Genomic DNA, 19,760 nt, shown 5'->3' with positions numbered 1-19,760 from the left:
TTTGTACTTGCCGACATCGCACAGGTTTCATGCGCTCGTTGCAAGCAGAATTATGGATGACTTCAAAATTCACAAGTGAGCGCTCATGGGTATTATTTATAATGAGAATAAAATTAACCTTGACAATATTTCGTAAAGAAGCTGCATCTCCGTTACGCTAAATTTACGTACAAGATATATTTGTTACCAAACTGTAATATACACGTACGTGTGGATACTCGCTCCCCTCGGACTACACATTCATATAATACGTCGCGTGTTAAAATTAAGTGACATTTGTTTTTAAATTTCAACGTCCATCGAGAATTTGTACAGAATAGAATGCGATAGCTCAGGTTAATTTCTTTGAGAGCTATAATATCAAACTATGAGGTGAATCGAGGGGGGAGGGGATTAAACGCAAAGACGATTTGAAATGCGCCTGGAATACGACGAATTGTCAATGAATAACGACGACAGCCAATCAGCGGAGAGGAGCGTAATAAGGCAAGGAACTACTCTGGGAAAATGCATGCGCTTGCGTTTAAATATTAATCGGTCAAGCATGATGGTTTGCGATGTGTGTTAGAGTCTACGTATGGTGTATAGACTGTGGCCTACATGCTTGTTATGCATTCACCCAAGTCTCTATTAAGAATGATGTCGGGTTAAGTAGTCAGGGGAATATGCCGATGTAGATATGCTGCTACATCTTTTAATATATGCATGTCAATGAAGCTAGTAGCAATTTAATACCCCCGCCGTGACCGGCCAACTAATACAACGTAAAGCTGCGCTTTGATGAGCACATCCATGTACATACTAGTAAGCCGTCGCCGCCGCCGCTACGATCCAGTAAGCGAATAACATTCACGGCAGTGGATCGGCCCTCGAGAAGCCGTCATCATTGTATACGGGTATATGCTTTACACGAGTAAGAAGACCCGAAGTGGACACGAAGGTTAGTATGATAGATAATTCTGATTGGCAAGCTTTTAAGAAATCATTTTTTTTCTCCAAAGTATATTTGCTTCTGGTTTTGTGTCAACACGGGTTTTTGTGTTGTTGTAAAAGCATGGTTGCACTCTGTAAATCACCGTTGCCTCAATTCGTATGTAAATATACTGGGTGAATTGCCCACTACGGGTTTCCTCATTCAGATTAAACTACTGGGTTCACAGGATAATAATGTATTTATCGGTTTGGGCTTAATTGGTAACAACTTAGCTACAATAGTATCTCGAGTACTTGCAAATAATTACGTAAATTCTGTTTTCTGCACTTTGTCTAGGTGATGGTAATTGCTGATGGCACACATGTAGGCACTTAATGAAGACGTATTATCGAGCCACTTTGGAGTTTCACAATTACATTTTCTAAATTTCCCGTGGAATTATTCATTGTCGTGTATAACGTAAAATGGCAGCCTGGGTACTGAGAATACATGATACATCACCGTAAAATATCTCGTCGTATTAACGAACGTACAATGCTGTGACTCGCATTTATTTGTGATCGTGGCGTGAGTTGACCGTGCACTGCCGTTGCCTTAACTCACATCGCTGTGGCTGTCTTAGTTGTATATGTATATATACGTATACTCGCTGGCTGGACCGACGCGTTGAGGGGAAAGACATGTCTGAAGTTTTAACTGACGGCGAAAAATGAGCAATGCTACGGAAAATCAGAACGAGGTAATGATATTGCATATTTTCTTCGAGTACACCTGTGTTAGGTGTTTTGTTCATTTCAACGGCACTCGTTTCATTGATATATATAGAAAACGCCACTTAAGGGTTAAGGGCAGTGTTCGTTTTATTCAGTAGAATATGTAGTTTACTGTGTGTATTCCAATTAACTGTATTTGTATGTATGGAAGGTCATTCGTTCCGTTGTCGTCTTACAATGTTAACCTATTAACTAGCTTTAGTATTATGTTTAATTTCAAAAGTTGTTCTCATTTAAAAGAATTCGCTCATAATACACAAACGTGTATTCGCTAATCACATCCACCTCCCCGCACAGGCAACTCGTATACGATTTCCGTCACAGCTAATGTCGGTTATCACCAACCTTTCACTAATAAGTAATACATCGTAGTAGAACGCATTCTTCTACGAATGCCACGGCCGTCACATGTTGTACGTATTATACACGCGTTGTGTGCGTCGCGTGGGACCCGTATCGAACTCGACGCGGCGAGGCGCTTTGACGCTAGCTAGCTTTCAATTTCCTTGCGCGTTGGCGATGTTTCGGAGACGTTATCCGCACATTGTATCACAGACGGATACAAATAAATGTATGGATTTCACGTTCCTATTCACACAAAGTTCGTTATTATAATTTAATATTTTTTAATATATCTCAAATATTTATATGCACTGGAATATGTGTAAGAATTATTTCGCGGAATGTGTTATTACTGTCACGAAACAACGCGCGTGATCACGGACTGTAGCCATCAATTTAAAAGCAACTTGTGACAACTCGGCGCCGCGCTCCCCATTTCCACGCGTGGAATAAGTATCAGTCTGAATTCATCCGCCCTTTGTATGTGTATTATCGTCTTATTATACACTGAATATGAAATACAAAAAATATAGTTGACATTCTTCTTATACGGCGTTGCCCGAGCAACGGAACGAACTCACCCATCATGTACAGTATGACGAGATAATTCCGGTGTCGAACGAGGCCAGCTGACGCAGTCTAAGATCTTTTCCACTTTAACGATGGAGCTCGTATACACAGCCTACATCGGTAGAAATGTCTATTCGCAGTCGCGTCATTGTGTTTTTATTTGACGTCGGTTTATCGACGCCGCCGATGTTATTATATTACCGAGACACAATTTCCCAATACTATCGTTATTTTCATTATTTGTTTTATCGTTTATTTTACATAGAGTGGTCGAAGAATAGTACGGATACGACGATCAATAAAATATTCAGCTTTTACCGAGGGTGGGAACGAGGATTCAGGGACATAGGCTGGCAGTTCAACACGTAAACCTTAATCTGCCCGCTCCCACCCATTCCAATCCCACCTCACATGAAGTGTTATAGACCATTCTCTAGAAAAGAGCCTCAAAGCGATAGTAATGAAAAGGGAGATTGATTGGAAGAACAACGAATATCAAGTTTCTTATTATGAAACAAGCCCTGGGTGATCGTTATTCCTGTTTTTGAAAAGATCGTGATCGCAATCCCAATCGCATCGTCTAGGTTACATTATCATCACGGAGTGAACGGCACAATGAGTTCTACGTTGTAATCGAGTTCAAGTTTTCTATCAGTGGATTAGTGGGGGGTAATCACTATTGAATATTTGAAGAGGAGGCAAAAGTAATAGGATTCGTAATGCCCACGTGTCCCTACGTGTAAACTATACGTAGAAAATGCTAAAAATGTTGACATCAACGTATTTTACTATAATACACATCAGTATTATACACTAAAATGATAAACAGTCTGTATGTACAATGTTCGTTTTCTACACTTTCTTCTGATGGAGGGGGTCAATGGGTATCACTTAGTAATAAATGGACATCTTAAGTCTTCGTTAACTTGACGTGATGTTCCGGATTAGAATGGGTCGAGGGTGTGTCATCTGCCAAGAAACCGTGTATACACAGCACATTATAACTAATACGACATGTCACTGCCAGAACTTGGAAGTAAGGCTGTCTATATTTGTAACAATTTCATAGCACATATAGTGGGGATAATTCAAAAATAAAAATTGGGATTTATTCCCAAAATTAGTCTTTTCATAATGAACGAAAATCATGATTGCTATGGCAACTTTGCATTGGACAAATATTTCTGCGGTACGTACATGTCTATTGAGATACACGAGAAGGGGGTATTTACGTGACTTTGACGAACCGTATAAGAGTCACACTACCGCGTCCAACCCCCACAATTCCAAGCTGGAGATCAAATGTTGATATCGCATCTAACTAAGTACGACAACGAACCATGCCAATAAATACCGACATGGATAAAAGAAATATAAGCTGACTATGGTCTGTTATTTGTCGTTAACAATTTGAAAATTATCAATTTCATTTTCCCGTAACATTTGGTTATTGAATGTAATGGCAATTTTCAGTAAATGTGCGTGCTCACAGGACACACAGACAACGGACGTGTCGTCACTACCTACCCACCTACAAACTGTAGTTAGTAATGTCGATAATAATAATGTATGTAATCAACTTACATGTGATATGTAACAATAATTTAATGTCACATAGTTATAAATTATTGAAGGAAAACACACACAACTGATTAATGGTGTATATGGCTTTTTGTGAATTGTATTTAATTAATCAGAAGAAAATTCTATGAATTTCTGATTTTGTAATGAATGAATAGACACTTTTCTTCTATATCATATATTAAACATTCAAAACGAACGGCTTTCGTTGCGCAGTATTTTCTGCGCAATAAGTCAGGCGTTCACTATGTGTTCACCTCACCTGTTATCTCCTTTTCCCAAACCCGAATAACTATTTTTAATTTTTTTTCAACTATTTTGATCAAGAATTGCAGACAGTGGAAAATTATATTTATTTATTTTGTCATAAATTAAGAGATTGAAAAATAATGTGCAACATGTTTTGAACCAAAAAATTGGCTGGAAACATATTTGACATCTATGTGGTTAAATACGTAGCCATTGTTCACGGAATGCGTCGATGAATGTATTTGTCTGGGGATTGTAGCCGACCCCTCGCCGATATACTTGTGTTCAAAATAAAAACTATTAACTTCCTAATGCCAGTAGGCCTTTCTGATATACGTTTAATGTGAAGTTTTAATAAGATGTGACATTACTCCAAATAAGTTTAATGGAATTGCATATTATTTAAAAGTAATTCCGCCAGACTGAATATATTCATGGATAATTGAGCCGTCAAGAGCTTCAATTTGAATTAAATAATGCACCAAAAAATTCAGATTCACTTCATTGGAATATGTTTCATTTTATCTCGAACAGGTCATTTTAACCCAATTATATGGTCACGCTCTGAGGCTTCGAATGCCCACGTGACAGTTGGCGCATTTTCAGTAAACGTGTATTTTCAAGTTATATTCTCGTTACTATGAACACGTTATTAATTCGCAATATAATAATAATATGGATTATCATCAATAGAAAACACGTGGGTTGTTCTTATTTTCGATGAGCCGAGTTCATTTTGTTTGTATAGCTATAGTTTATTAGACGTGCCCCCCCTTCTCCCGTGCGTTTGCAGGAACGCTGTGTGTTCTAGCTTTTCAGACACATATTCGAAAATCTGAGATGTGTATTTAATTATTTGCAAAAACGGCTTTTTTTTCTTTGTGCCGCAATCTATCAAAGTCAGACAAGCCTGCATCACGCCGTTAATATGTCGTCTCCGTCGCAGAACAGCTAAGATGAAATTTGACGTCTCCATTTCAGTGTTATGTGTTGTCGGTTGCTTTTCTTGGACGTATATATATCACCACTAACGCCGTGACTTAAATTGTATATTACGACGCACGTGTGCCGTGATGGGATCTGTGATGCCCCCCTTGTCGATGCTATATGTACGTATATTAGCTTTATTGTAGATCACCGACATACGCCTAGAACGTCGGTGTCTGCAAACGATAAATAAGGCATTCGATGACGTCCTACTAACTCTTCTGACATTTTAACTGTAACTGTGTCGACCCTGCCTGTATCTCTAGGTATATTGTGTCAAATTCCAATTATACATCATTATCCACGTAAGCAAAGCACGACGCGACTGTGCTATTATAGCGCAATTACGACTGGGTGAATAGCACTCCATGTTCCCGTGTAAGTGTGCATACAGTCTGGGCAGGGTAGCTATGAATGCTTTCCAGGGCGCGTTGATGAGAGCCGTACATGTGTGTATTCGGAATTCAACTAGAAATATTATACCTAGATTACTTCGCATCTTATTTGATTTAATCGTAAATTTTACGGCGATCTCGTCATGTATGGGGTTCATTACTCATATCTATGCCCATTTAGAGTTCATAGTTCTTGCTTTTCATCACATTGAAATGAAACAAATCGATGTTGGCGTCGAACATTGTCTCACCGAAATCGTCATTACTGTTGCGTTTTATCGAGTTCATTGTGATATATGCTTGTACGTGACCCGGGCTCCCATTACGAGTTGCCGCAGTGTGAAAAGAATAATGGCACGACATTCGTTTCTTTTAATCTAACTTTCACTTCCATGGACGCCAAATCAACGTTTGAGGACATTATTCATTAATAAAACAAGATCATAACAATTTATTTAATTCTTGGGGCATTCAGTTGATATACGGAGTTGCCATGGAAACGGTCGGCATTCGCCGGAAGGGCTTATGCATCGGGAGCTGCCGCTAAGTATCAGAGTGTGGCGCTTATAATTATTTGTATTCGTTAACAATAAGACTCGACTCTTGTGAAAGCCACGCGTGACGTAGGTTTGGACGTTAATTCGCCGTAAGAGCTATAATATATAGATCACAATGTAAAGAATTGAATATTTGGACAGATATCGATTATGGTCTTGATTGACTTGTGCTAAAAGACGATAAAAATACACGACTTATCTAGTTATCCGCTATACAATGTATTCACACGTGACTATGTCAAGATTACGGTGATTATTAGCTTGGTTTCATCGCTGTCCACTCGTAGTTACATGTCGTTATGCAAGCTATGTGTAATGACGGTAATGTACCTTAAGGACCTACAACATTGTATTATACGTCAAAGTTTTGTGTATTTCTTTTTTTTTTTTTAAACTTCACTGCTCATGCAATAGTATGCCTGCGCTATGTTTAGGTCATATCCTTAATAAGGTCTGATGTGTGCAGCAAATCTTTTTAGATTAGTGATATCCACGATATTTGTTTTGATTGATCCATACGGTAGCTACCGTTACTACATCTATATAAGATGCTAGGGCGTGACGTCATGGTAAAGGGTGCGATCGTACCACACTAATATGCAAGACAAATTAATTATTTTTTGAAACCAGCGTTCTAAAAGACCATCTTGATAAATGTAAGTGAATACTCTCTAATTAGTTCTACTGGTTTAATTATTCAAAGCTGATTACTTTTATTTATTCGCAAAAGATATATACTTGGTTATAAACATGTACATACGAAGCTACAGACGCCCCGGTGTCGAACATTCAGTTGGGTTTACACCAAGTCAGTGAATCACGACGCAAATAATCCTGAATTCATTCCAGTCGCCATCACCATGTTCCCATGTAAAGGGCAGGGAATGGCGTTGACTGCGCATGCGCATATTTGATACATATATAGCGCCGAGAGGATGCTATGGTTTATTTTTAGAATTGTACGGGTAATAGAATGAAGATTTTCTTTAGGTCTTAAAGGCCCATGTAGTGTTTATAATGTATCCTAACAATGGCGCTCATTTCTTTTCATGTCTAGCTGCTGTAAACAGTTCCCATCACGCTCATGTCAATTTCTTTTTCGTCGGATTATAGATAACTACATAACCCATAATTGGATATATATGAATATGACATCAGTGATTCCCTGCCGCAATTATGACAATAAAGTGCCTATGTGTGTAGATTTTATCCACGAAAGGTCAATATACAAGGATTGTACAATAAATAAACATAGATATTCTTCGGACTAGATCGCCTGAATTGCGTAGGATAAAACCCCTCCAGGAAAAAAACAGGGGGCTTTAGTCCGAACCCCTCGCCTGGCATGAGTCTATATAGTCTGCCTAGACGCAAACAATCACGGTAAATATAATAATCGTATTTACTGAGCACAAAAAATAATCAAATTAAATTACTCATTGACGTTTAGATTAATCAAGAATATGACTAAATTGTTTAATTATACATTACAGTGAATTTGTGTGTTTTTATTGAATCTGCCAATTAAGTCACATTTTATCACACGCTACTATTGTGCATATAATCACAAACTTTGTAATAACAAAATCAAATCAAATTACTTCTAGGAAATTCCTAAGATGAAGAAACAAATTAAAATTGCTGATATATTTGTTTTCATCTCACCGTCTCGGTGAGTGTGTTTCCGCTGGTAATGTTCCAATATGACATATATGTTCAAATATAGGTATAATAACACGTGGAGATTTGTGTAATCTTGCGAAATGACGTTAGCTCCGGGTAGTCGTCAATCTCCAAACAAACAAACAAACACACACACACATAGTCAGGCTCATTACATATTCGTTTCAGTCCTTCAAGTTAATAATTGCATTTTATTACTTCCTTTTCTTGTGTCGGTCAAAGTTCATGAACTTTGGTCGTTAAAACTGTGAATAGACAGCAGGAAGAGGACACAATGTATAATTCAGCTTTAGACTCGGAAGCCTCTGTTCAAACGGATTCACTTTGAGGCTTCATTTTATCGATTTTTTAATAACGGGGATTCCGTATTTATCTTCTGTTTGATATGCGTGAATATTTTCCTTGTATGTTTGTGTTCTGCATCGCCTAAGAGGAGCGTCAATTTTTCCACAAAATTCCAGTCCCCATTTCTTCTTCATTGGAAACCCATTTCACATACAACTAAGCCAATTACTGCTTTTTAATGGCATTAAACCAAAAAAATTACCACTTTTTTTATTCATTCAAATCAGGGTCATTTTGCTTATTCCCCACAGCAAATCACTGGGCGAGATTGGAGTGATTTGTTCGATCAAATGAACTTGAACAAATTTGGTCATAAAAAAACTACTACACTCTAAGACATTACACATTATCACCGAACTAGGGTTTCTAAGCATTTTCAAATGTGCAGTTTTCTTGAATTATCATTTAATAAATTTGAAATTATTTCAATTATCGGAAAAAAGTGGAATCGTATATATATGGATACTTTTTCTCCTAAAATGTTCTTTTCTCGCCATTAAATTGAAGGAATACGCGTTGCAGACCATAGCTATATTCCTCTGTGTTGATTGAGGGCGTAATATGTATTGCAAATGCGTTTATATTAACTAGTCATTTATTACACTAGAACGGTCATTTATATACATATGTGGGACCATGTATTATCATATGCATGTTTAACTATTTTTAAAAGCCACGTATTTTTGTTTTAAGTAAAGTATAAATCATGCGGAAGGGAAAGAAAACGACACAGAACACAAGTTTATTCCCCCATGGTTTATAAAATACCAGTGTCACATGAACAAGTCGATTGAACTTCCGCCAAATATGTGATTTGCGTTTCATATCGCAATTTACGACTTTTAACGGTTCTAGTCACGAAATCTGAAAAAAAAACAGTTCGACTAAGATATAGATTATTTCTCAGTGGACAGTCCTTGAGTCTACTTAATCTGTTTCGATGGATGCTGAGTTCCTTATCAGACATACAATTGGTTGGAGCGGAAGTTGTACACGACGTTAATATATGCATATCGATAAAAGCAGTGTAAAGGACTACACACGCTGACGATATCACCCAATATTGAGTCGTCGGAATCGACCAATTACTTAATGTCCAAATATCGCGATTAACCAAAACAACACAAATTTTACGTACTAACTAGACTAGCGAATCGTGTGCTAATTTGTGCTACTTCGACGTGAAATTGAAGCGCGCCAGTTGACGCACATTTGCAGTCTCGGCCGCAGAATTCTTAGCTCTGTTTTTTAAACAAACTTTTAGTCGGCATTGTTGTGTGTTATTATTGCATAGAAATATCAGAGTCAATTTTCAATGTGTACATTTACCTTCTGATTAAACTGCGTTACTTCGGGTTTTCATATAATGTTATGGTGATTTAATTTAAACCATCCATTCGCACGCGGCGAATGTTATGCATATGTCCTAATATCACGTCGAATGTGTGCATTCTTTTGACTTATTATAGTTGTTTTTGCCAACACAATAGAAATGATTATCTCGCGAAATGAAAAGAAAACAAACAGTTATTAATCCCGGTCGAAGCAACAACACATCAATGAGAGATTGGATGACTGGGAAACAATTTTTGCATTCATGCACTCAGATGAAGTCAGCAGAAAATGTCAACTCAATTTTTCGCAGATGCTTTGAAAGGGGTAAATTTTATGCTATTGATGAGTCATCATCTCATCAGCTTTCCCACCCTGAGAAGCTCTACTAGCGCCTTATATTTTATTTTCCCCCTCATTTGAGTAGGTGCGGTTATTCGGTACAGAATAATCTTTTATGGTTCATTCTTTTAAAATTCCCCGATTGGCTGTATATGATTACTTTTACAGCTAAGTCCCACGAGGTATCGTCGAATTTACGCCTTCAATTCACACCACTTAGCTTTGAACAGTTATTACAATTCGGGAGGGATCCTACTGGTTATGTGAGGCGGAGCGAGAGCCGAGCGGGCGAGGAGGGAGAAAAAGAGCAAACAAAATTCTTCTCTATTTTGTACGCTTGTATTTATTATAAAGAATTATCAAGCCAAAAAACGGGTTTCCACCTTGGATTACTAAATACGTGGTCATTAATTGATTATTTGTGTAGATAGAGATTTCCGTTGAATTTATCAACACGGTATTTCCATCAACGAAATCGATTGCGAACACAGAGACAAGGATGAGGCATCGCTGTATTGTATCAATTTCTTTGCTGAATGCATAACACAACGAAAACACTTCCTCAGCTGCTACAAAGATATATGCTCATTTCTGTTATTTCCTGATGTTCATTTCATTTTCGCCGATAATATGAACTCACCAAATTTAAATATCAGAATTCTCTTTTTTATTTCTATTTTTAGTAATGTATAAAAGTTACGCAATAGTTTTTTATTTTGTTCAAAGTCGTCAAAGAAAAGACAGCAGCGAAAAAAATGCGAGTCGCAAGAACGAGACTTAACAATCCCAATTGAATTACGTGATTGAACGCCGGCATGACATTTTAATGATCGTAGCGAACGACTGAAATATGCGCGAACAAAAAGAAATGGATATTGTGTTGCTTTCACGTACTTAAAACAAAGAGAATAATTCAGAGAGAAATGTAAGTGTTCATGGAATAACACAAGTGTTGTCTATGGTTGTCTGAGTGGGGACGTGCAAGCGATAAAAAAGAGCAAGAAAAGCATTTGTGCATCAATTACTTTACTTGTTTGCCCTTTAATTAGCTGCTCGGCCAAGTAGCACCCAATTAATGCTCGGCAAACTATTAGTCGGAGGCGTGTTTTCATTTTCTAAATCGAAGAACCATTAGCTTGCAAATACCTTGCCCCGACAAGGTGTGGAAGTAGGTAATCATCACCAGGGAAACCAAGTATCAGAACAATATCTTGGTATATTAAACTCACAACAATTAAAATTTATACGTGTACATTCATGGTTTTAAGTGAGTTGTAATAATGATGAGCGAGAGAGGACACTTTACATTGTCCCACGGAGTCAAGAGGTTTGCAGGTGTACAGAAATATGTATTGGATTAAAAGTTTAACGTGAACTCAGATGGACCCTGATGCGTCCTAATGACACTGCTGTTGCTGCTGCTGCTACTCTTTGTTCTTGTTGTCAGATTTCCATTTTTATAAATTGTGGTATCATTGTTTGCTGTTATTCACAAAACTCAGTCATATTTGTATACATAACAAACTAGTTTTCCCACAAAATTGGGTAGAAGATCCATGAAAATGTCGTTTTTGAGACATTACCCATTGGTTCATATGGTACAAATTTCTCATCACATCCCCGGAAGCATTGTGTTCGCTCATCTGGTAAAGAAAACAAATTGTGTATCGTTATAAGATGGGTATTTATGGTTGTCACGAACTATTAGGAAAAAATTATGGTCAATATTTATTTATGATAATATATGGGAGAGTTTAAACAAAATTCAGACAGTTTTTATCGGAACAGAAATCTCGTGCTGAGAAAAAAAGAAAACAATAAAATGTCCGCTAACGGCCTTAGGTGTAATGCGCGCGTAATTGCGAATGAAACTGTTTTCTTTTATTACCAGCTTTCTCGCTTCGAATTTAATACCAGTAATAAATATAACCAAATCACGACGAGTATCGTATATATGATATGAACATTGTGTAACGCCAGTACATAGTGAATGATATATTTCCCTCTATAAGAGGTCCGCATACCCATAGGAGTTATTTTGTACATTATTCGTTTTACCAGTGATTTTAATCACTGTGCTTTTATTCTTATCAGCTTTAATCGTTTTTAAAATGCAAACTATTTCTCTTCTAAGAACGCAATGCTGTAATATACAATCCAATAATTAAAATATCCGAAAACACGCAACGAATTTCGATAAAAAAAATAGTGATAACAGAGCGAAATGTATTGTAAATTTTCAGCGAATTGAGGCTTGGAGCTGGAATCGAATTTAATAATAAATGGCGTTCCATTAAGTGCACTCAAGCTGAAAATTATGGTTACGTTGATATGGAACGCGACAAGTTGGGTCCGTGCTCGTTTATCCACGGATCCGTGCTCGCTTATCCACCATCGGGTGTCACGTGTTGCTGACAACCTCTGGTGACGTTTTACGCAGCCAGTCATGCGCACTTGTCATTCAGTGACCATTTTGCTGATAAATGTACTATAGAAAAACAGATTACCGCGCATGTTGCTGTGAGCCTGACCACAAAGCAAATGTACCGAACCTGACAGAAATTACAATTAAACATTAATGTAGAATGTGCAATCCCATGATTCCATGGTGCAATTCGAAGGATTGACATTACCTCTTTTAAAACACTGGGAATGTTACATTATGTGGCCCTGAAGCTTCATTTATTCTTTATATATAGAATAAATTGGAATATTCAAAACTTTGAATAAATTAGAAATAACATATCCAAGCATAGTTCGTGTCTTACAAGGAATTCAAGAACCAAAAATAAATCTACAGAAACAAGACAATTAACAACATATTCAAATCAATAAAAGAACGAAATATGAATCCATTATGGTATACATGAAGTGATGTCAGATGTTCCGAACAAAGTGAGCACAAATTGCTCCACTTGTGAATATTGACGTCTTATGTATGTCATGATATTTAAGCATTTTTCGTGTGTATAAATCAACATGATTGTCTTTGAGACATTTCAAATTAGAAAGTTTGTGTGTACCTAATGTCATGTAAAGCATCAAGGTGTAATGTTACCCTCGGGTATGTCTTTAGTATATTAGATCATTACTCTCTTAACGTACTGCATACAATTAGCAGAGTACTCATTACCTTGTGTGTTATAAATCATGAATTCAAACTGCATCAAAGCAATGCCAAGCTATACCCATGAGATGATAGAAATGACATGTTTTGATTACTGACTTAAGTTGTAGTTCTTGAATAAAATAACAGCTGTCTAAAACTAACACGTACAACCCCCACGTACTAGCTGAGATGTGATGAGAAAGTAGTGATGGATCGTCGGTAAATTGGGTCACATATTCTTGACTCATGTCATAACGATGAAGAGTTTTTCTTAGTGGGTATTGAGAGAATGTGAGTGTTATCTTCTCTCTTTGTGAGGATTTTTGTTTGGTATTTATGTCAGTTGTTCTCATACAGAATTACCCGTATTATGCTTGTTCGTATAGCCAACGCTGAATATACTTTATTGTTAAATGGCCGCTGAAATCTCGTTAAGAGCGGAGAGCCACGCGAATAATTTTCGAATGTTCTGCTGACCCATGTAACCACGGTATTTGGAACAGACGACAGTGAATGTGTGAAAATAAGCCTGAGTCTCGCGGCTTTTCTCTTCCAACGAGAACTCGGCGGCCATTTCAGATTAAAGTTTATTACTTGGTAAAGAGATGCCAGATTTTATCGGGCGAATCCTCCAACACATTAGTAAATGATCACCATCCACAATAAATCATCGATGTCATGAGCTGTTAGTACTTGATGTGGACGCATTGTAGTGTATTTCTATGATGTCGCTGCATAAATTCGAATCTGTTTGAGTCGTTGCGTGTCTCTAGATGATGGAAGACTTCATCGACGTTGTTTGAAAATATGATTACAATAAACATTCGTTTCTATATTCGTATGTACAGAATATGTTAACTGATACATCATCATCTATGTCCAGTAATAGATACCGTAGTCCCCCGTTCGCTCCATTACAACAATTGATTTCAATCTATCATTTATTTACATCATTTAAGAATAATACTGTATATTCTTGGGAATTCTATAATCAAATGGAATCGGCATAATTTATACTAGAGGTATGGAAACGATACACCTTAACACATGACATGGATGCGCATTAGGAATTCCCATTAACGCTGTTCAGCAGCTGCTTCGTTGTGAATGACGCTGTCCGTTTTTTTTTTTTACCCGAGTTTCTTTGGAATGAGAAATCATTCGGACTATAATGAAAAGTTACAGCGACACAGCTATCCTGGCTTTAGGGGACGAGTTGGACTAAACTAAGTAGGTTTAACTTTATATCGTGTCCCGTGCTTGTTATTGTACGCAGGTGACTACATTGTACACTGCGTCAAACAAAAGTAGCTTTAAGTCCTAATGTATATCGTCAGTACGATCGCGGGGGGAATTATTTGACATTTTCCCGGATCGTTAATCCACAAGTTTCCTTTAATGCAAACGTACATTTTTTCTGCCCATCATTACCATGCAACGCACAAGCTTTTCTATTTGTGTCGGCTGTCACTTTGGAATGATTCACAGTTTACTGCTTTGCCTGGTGGCTTTGTGATGGCAAATCAAAACTCTCAATTCCACTTTTACGCATCAAGATTTATAGTACACGTGCACAATGTGAGTTAAGCTGACACATGTATGGGACTGCATTCAGAGAGGCACGTGTCTCGAATGCAATATGCTGTATGATCGTTTGTTGAATCACAGTCCCTGTGGTTGAATAATGGTAGGTTTTGGCAAGTGAATACCAAGCACACCTAACACTAATACTTGCACGGGGATAGTAATCACCATGTGGTCATCCGAACTACATCACTGAACAACATTATACATTACCCCGATTTGATAGACAATTTACCATGTGAAAGGGAATGGCTTTTCTAATTGTGTTGCCTCAGTCTGATTAGGTAGTATCATGCACTAATATTTCAGTCAGACACGATGTTTGGGGGGTAAACATGCCGTGCGCTGACTAGCTGTCACGTTCAATGCTCGCTGACATAAATTGATAACAGTCAGGCGTACTGCGTATTGTAAGACGAGAAAAAAACTGTATTGAGCTATAGCATGCTATTTTTTAATCATGTACGATGATGAATTGTCATAGGCTTTACAAATGGTTGCCTTTCCCAAATTAGCTAATAAATAAAACTTACATATCCCTCGCATTCTAACAATGATCAGCCGTACACTGGCCCAGGAATACTTTGTGACGATGCAATTAGTAATTGTGGAAATTAGCTTTACATTTCAAGATGTTCGAAACAATATTATTGAATCGCTAAAATCACCCGGTGTAATCGTACTGATCAGTGGATCACGTGGACACAGATCAAATAATGTTTGGTTCATTTCCTCGAGTAGATTTCTCCGGTTGTAAATATCTTTGTAAACATAGTACCATGATATCACCGGCCAGTGATCTAGAACAGTCACTCGCCATGTTACTGTGCCTGTGAGACGACACAATCATTCAGTTCTCGTATCTACGCTATCAGCACATATAATTAAGCCATAAAGTAATTTAACTTCTTGTTATTTCTTTTAAAAAAGCTGCAGGTACAATTCATTTGTTTTGCCATTTCGTATATAAAGCAAGTTAATTACTGGCAAATTATTCTACGCATACATTTGATTGTTTTGGACTACAAGTTTCGGGCATATTAATTAGTAAGTAGCTCCGATCTCGCAATGTTTTGTTTGTTTTTGTAATAGAATCACTAAAACACAACTTTATGTGTAAAGATGCCATTACATGCCACCTTGATTTTTAATGTACTAATACATAGATGCTGAAGAAAATCGAGTAGTCAGCTATCGCTCACCACCCCTACACCTCCCACCGAGACGCCATACTGTCTCTGCTGCTAGAACGAATACGTGCATGACGTTATCTTTCCTGCGTGATACGACTAATATCGCCATCTATACCTCCGTGAATGTACTGACACTGACTGATTGATTGTATGATTGATTAGAGATATTGTTATTTCTGTCTAGACGAACCATATTTGGGGAAATCTTCTCATGTTCGATTAAAAGATCGCAAAACGACGTAGAGTTAGTTGCGACTGCGTGATCGCTCTTTATAGTAACCGAGATATGTCGTTATTAATGTGGTTATCAGTCTACTTTCAAATTTAAAGAAGTCAATGATAGCATTTCAGTTTGTCGGCGACTGAATATCATGTTCATTTTATGACTAAAAGTTTGTAAACACATTCCGATTTCATATATAATGTAATAATTATTATTTTCATTATGCTTTCCTGAGATGTGTTTCCATGGCTATGTTTTGAAGTTAAAAGCATTACATAATATAATGTACATATTATTTTCAGCAATGTTGTCACGTGAATGGGCAAGCCATGGGCGAATCTGTCGTGACCCGTTTCATTCATTTCATTAGACATCCTAACATACTAACAAGTAATGAAATCAAATAACAAATAGACAAATCTGCAAATTGGCGTGAAAGTAACCATGACAACAAAATTAGATTGACAAAATTCTAGCAGGAACATCAGTAGATGGTGTTATTTGCTCAAGAGCAAAACGTAATTTGTGTTGCGACGAAGTGTTTGTACACGCGAGTGTGAAATAGATTAATCGACTGTTGTTTGTCTATATTGGTTGCTATAGATACGATTCACGTCGAAATAAAACGCTGGGTTTGGTTTGTAGACACAGGTAATAGCCACATAGGTCGGGTCTGACGTGCGCCGAGTCTTGAAACCAACATGACGCCGCCATTTGTAATCCGGGTCGTTCTTCAAGAAAGGTTAAAATGGTTACCAGCGACATTGAGTCGACTAATAACGACTGTCCCGTCGATGAACTCATTTTATCACACATTACCTGCAATTCCGAGAAAATTTTCTTGTTGATTATTTTATAATCTTGTTTATCTCTTCATCTCTTTTTTTTTTTTACAGATTCGTCCAATCCGGCAAAGCTTCTGTGGATCTCTTCGCAGAGACACGCACTGGAAATGCTTAATACTGTCTGTTCTGATTTACGCCAGTCTTGGAATTATAGGTTGGTGTCGCCTAACAACCGTAACTATGCGAGCCTACAACTACCGTGGTATTCCAGTTTACGTGACAGGGAGCCCATGTGACGACGGGTACATCTACATACCCATCGCGTTCCTCATACTAATATATATGGTGTACCTGATCGAGTGTTGGCATTGTCACACCAGGGTGGAACTTCAGTATAAAGAGGATGTCGCTGTTGTGTACGATATGATGCAACGAATGAGAGACTCATACCCCGTCGTGTGGTGGAGGGCGATATGTTACCATTATATTCGTAGGACTAGGCAGGTGACGCGATATCGCAACGGGGACGCCTATACTACCACGCAGGAGTACTACGAGAGGGTGAACTCTCACTCATCTCTCGGTGCTTTCGACTTCTCCGAGTGTGGAGTGAAGGACATTTCACGGGACCTGGTGGCACTGGAAGCGTACCCAGCCACCAAGATCAAATTTACTAAAAGTTTCATATTTGCCAACGAGGAGGCCGAGAATGACTACTTAGCACAGAGATCGCGGTTCTTCGGGGAGAACGAAGGTAGGGACGATTACATGGAGACACGCGAGGGCATGAACTTAAGTGATTTGGATTTTAAAGAACACATGATTGCTTTTGCCGAATCAAACAAGCTTCCATGGTATGTTTCACTAATTATATTTTGGTTCTTGTCCATCTGTCTATTGTCTTGGCCGATCCGTGTCTTAATTGAATTTAAAACAGCTTATGTCCATTACCAAATTGAAAAACTTTTTGGGACGAATTATTCCACGTATTCGTCCATGGAAAACTGGAACGGAAGTGTGCATATACCACGTGACATCACTGTCGATAGCAGTAGAAGTCTGGAGTTACGAATTAGCAACAATCATCATATCGCACCGAGTTATTCCGAGGCGTTGCTAATGGACGCCGCCAATGGCAACCTGTTACGCCACAGCGTCTCCTGTAGGAGTAACGTTGGCAACGGACACGCGGTTGCCATCGCGGAACCCGAGGAGGACGTAGGTGACGAGAATGACTGCGACGAGACGTCCCCTATAATGGAGTTCGTTCAACGTGGCGGAGCGCGCAGCATGCAAGAGAGCGCCACGGCGTTGAACAATCTGCCCGACGATTCGCCGCCAGCTTACGAAGTGGTGCTCGGCTTGATGACTCCTATAGAATGCGGGCCCTTGAACGAGGATGAGGAATACTGCACTTTACCAATCGAAACTTCGCTATGAAACGTAGATGAGAAATTGAAAAAAAAAGTTGAGATGGTTTTATGCAAAACGCCAATATTGTGTCTGGAGACAATCGGCTCTGTGGTGATCATGATGAAGTCAACTTACCGGCTTTTTACAGCACACAGCGCACTTTGGAAAATGACATAATGCAAAGTGGATGAACAATTAGCTGGGAACATTATCAGTATTATATTCAAATACATTTGAAAAGATGTCTCGCTGTGACGGAAGAATGCAATTTTATGAGTATCTTTTTTTGTATATGGTCACGTCGATTTTCATATCTATTCAAAAGCCAGTCGTGCAGGTTCTATTAGTTGTTTTCAGTATGCACATGGGGAATGTCCTAATAAATGTGTTTTCCGTGTAGAACGATGTTGTCTGTAATGTTTACTGCACTTTTAACGCCCATGAAATGCATTACATTATATTTACGCACACTCTCGGGATAATAATTTGTGGGCCGATTAGCTTGCTCAAATTGTTGCCGCTCGGTAGTTTAATTGCTTTCGGTTCCCGCTTTGAAAAAAAAAGTTAATTATCTCCCAGCGATGACCGGAGTTAGCAGTAATGCGAAGGTATGGCAATCTGAGTTCAATCCATATAATACCCGCCTCCGCGCCCCGGGGTTGAATTGGGTTCATTCAATGCTACTCGAATTGTTGATTGTAATTAGTGAGTGTTTCTGTCATATTCGACGATGGTGATTGTATCGATTTATCAACGGACTTGTGTTGATCTTTAACGTCCGCCGTTTTTATTGCACTATATTTAATTTTTTAGTTATTATTATTTCATATTGCTTGTGGATATGAGTACGTACTTCACTGCGCGGCGCGATAACCACCGCACTTTAAAGCGCCAAGCAGCGTGTTCGAATTACGTGTACAAATACTGAAAAGCTATTCACATGTGCTGTTTACGGCGTATTTCCGTTTTCCTGTAAAATGACTGGAATACGCGCCTTTTTGATTTGGCATGAGGGAATGTTTTTATACACCATGCTCTTCAAACCAATCCAACCTAATCTCGTCGCATCACGTGACATTGTTTTGTGTTTCTTCAAAACCGCCTACTATCAGGTTCAGCTATTGCTCTGAAAAATGGCATAAATCAAATCAACAAAACTATGAGAAATGGTCTCAAAAGTTAATGGTCCTTTTAATGGGCGTATTTGCCGTCTGAAACATAACGCCAAACATCACTGCTGTAGACTGATTTAGGTGTCTCCAGAGACGCCGGCTCTTTCGCCAAAAGAAGATAAATTAATATTACATCGTCATTCATGTCGATACATCATATACTGGATGAAGATAATAACACAGATAGACGA

The 19,760-nt window shown here is 38.2% G+C and overlaps 1 protein-coding gene across 1 annotated transcript; it reads left to right on the top strand.

The window, feature by feature from the left end:
• The first annotated feature begins 562 nt into the window (after nt 1–562).
• On the top strand, nt 563–18,799 carry LOC100371284 (transmembrane protein 151B-like). The gene is made up of 3 exons (XM_002740801.3): nt 563–940; nt 1,271–1,673; nt 17,096–18,799. Exons 2-3 carry the CDS (start codon nt 1,644–1,646, stop codon nt 18,422–18,424), a joined length of 1,359 nt encoding a protein of 452 aa, XP_002740847.3. The 5' UTR covers nt 563–940; nt 1,271–1,643; the 3' UTR covers nt 18,425–18,799.
• Nucleotides 18,800–19,760: the final 961 nt, after the last annotated feature.

This window comes from Saccoglossus kowalevskii, chromosome 2, assembly GCF_978046115.1.
Source record: "Saccoglossus kowalevskii chromosome 2, keSacKowa6.1, whole genome shotgun sequence".
In the NCBI taxonomy this organism is placed as follows: domain Eukaryota; kingdom Metazoa; phylum Hemichordata; class Enteropneusta; family Harrimaniidae; genus Saccoglossus; species Saccoglossus kowalevskii.
Note: the sequence above shows the minus strand (reverse complement) of the source record. Positions and strands in the feature narration are given on the sequence as shown.

Bases quoted from the DNA above. Each gene is read 5' to 3' on its own strand.
- LOC100371284 (XM_002740801.3), top strand. From the start codon at position 1,644: ATGAGCAATGCTACGGAAAATCAGAACGAG. The intron at 1,674-17,095 runs GTAATGATATTG...TTTTTTTTACAG, and splicing joins CTACGGAAAATCAGAACGAG to ATTCGTCCAATCCGGCAAAG.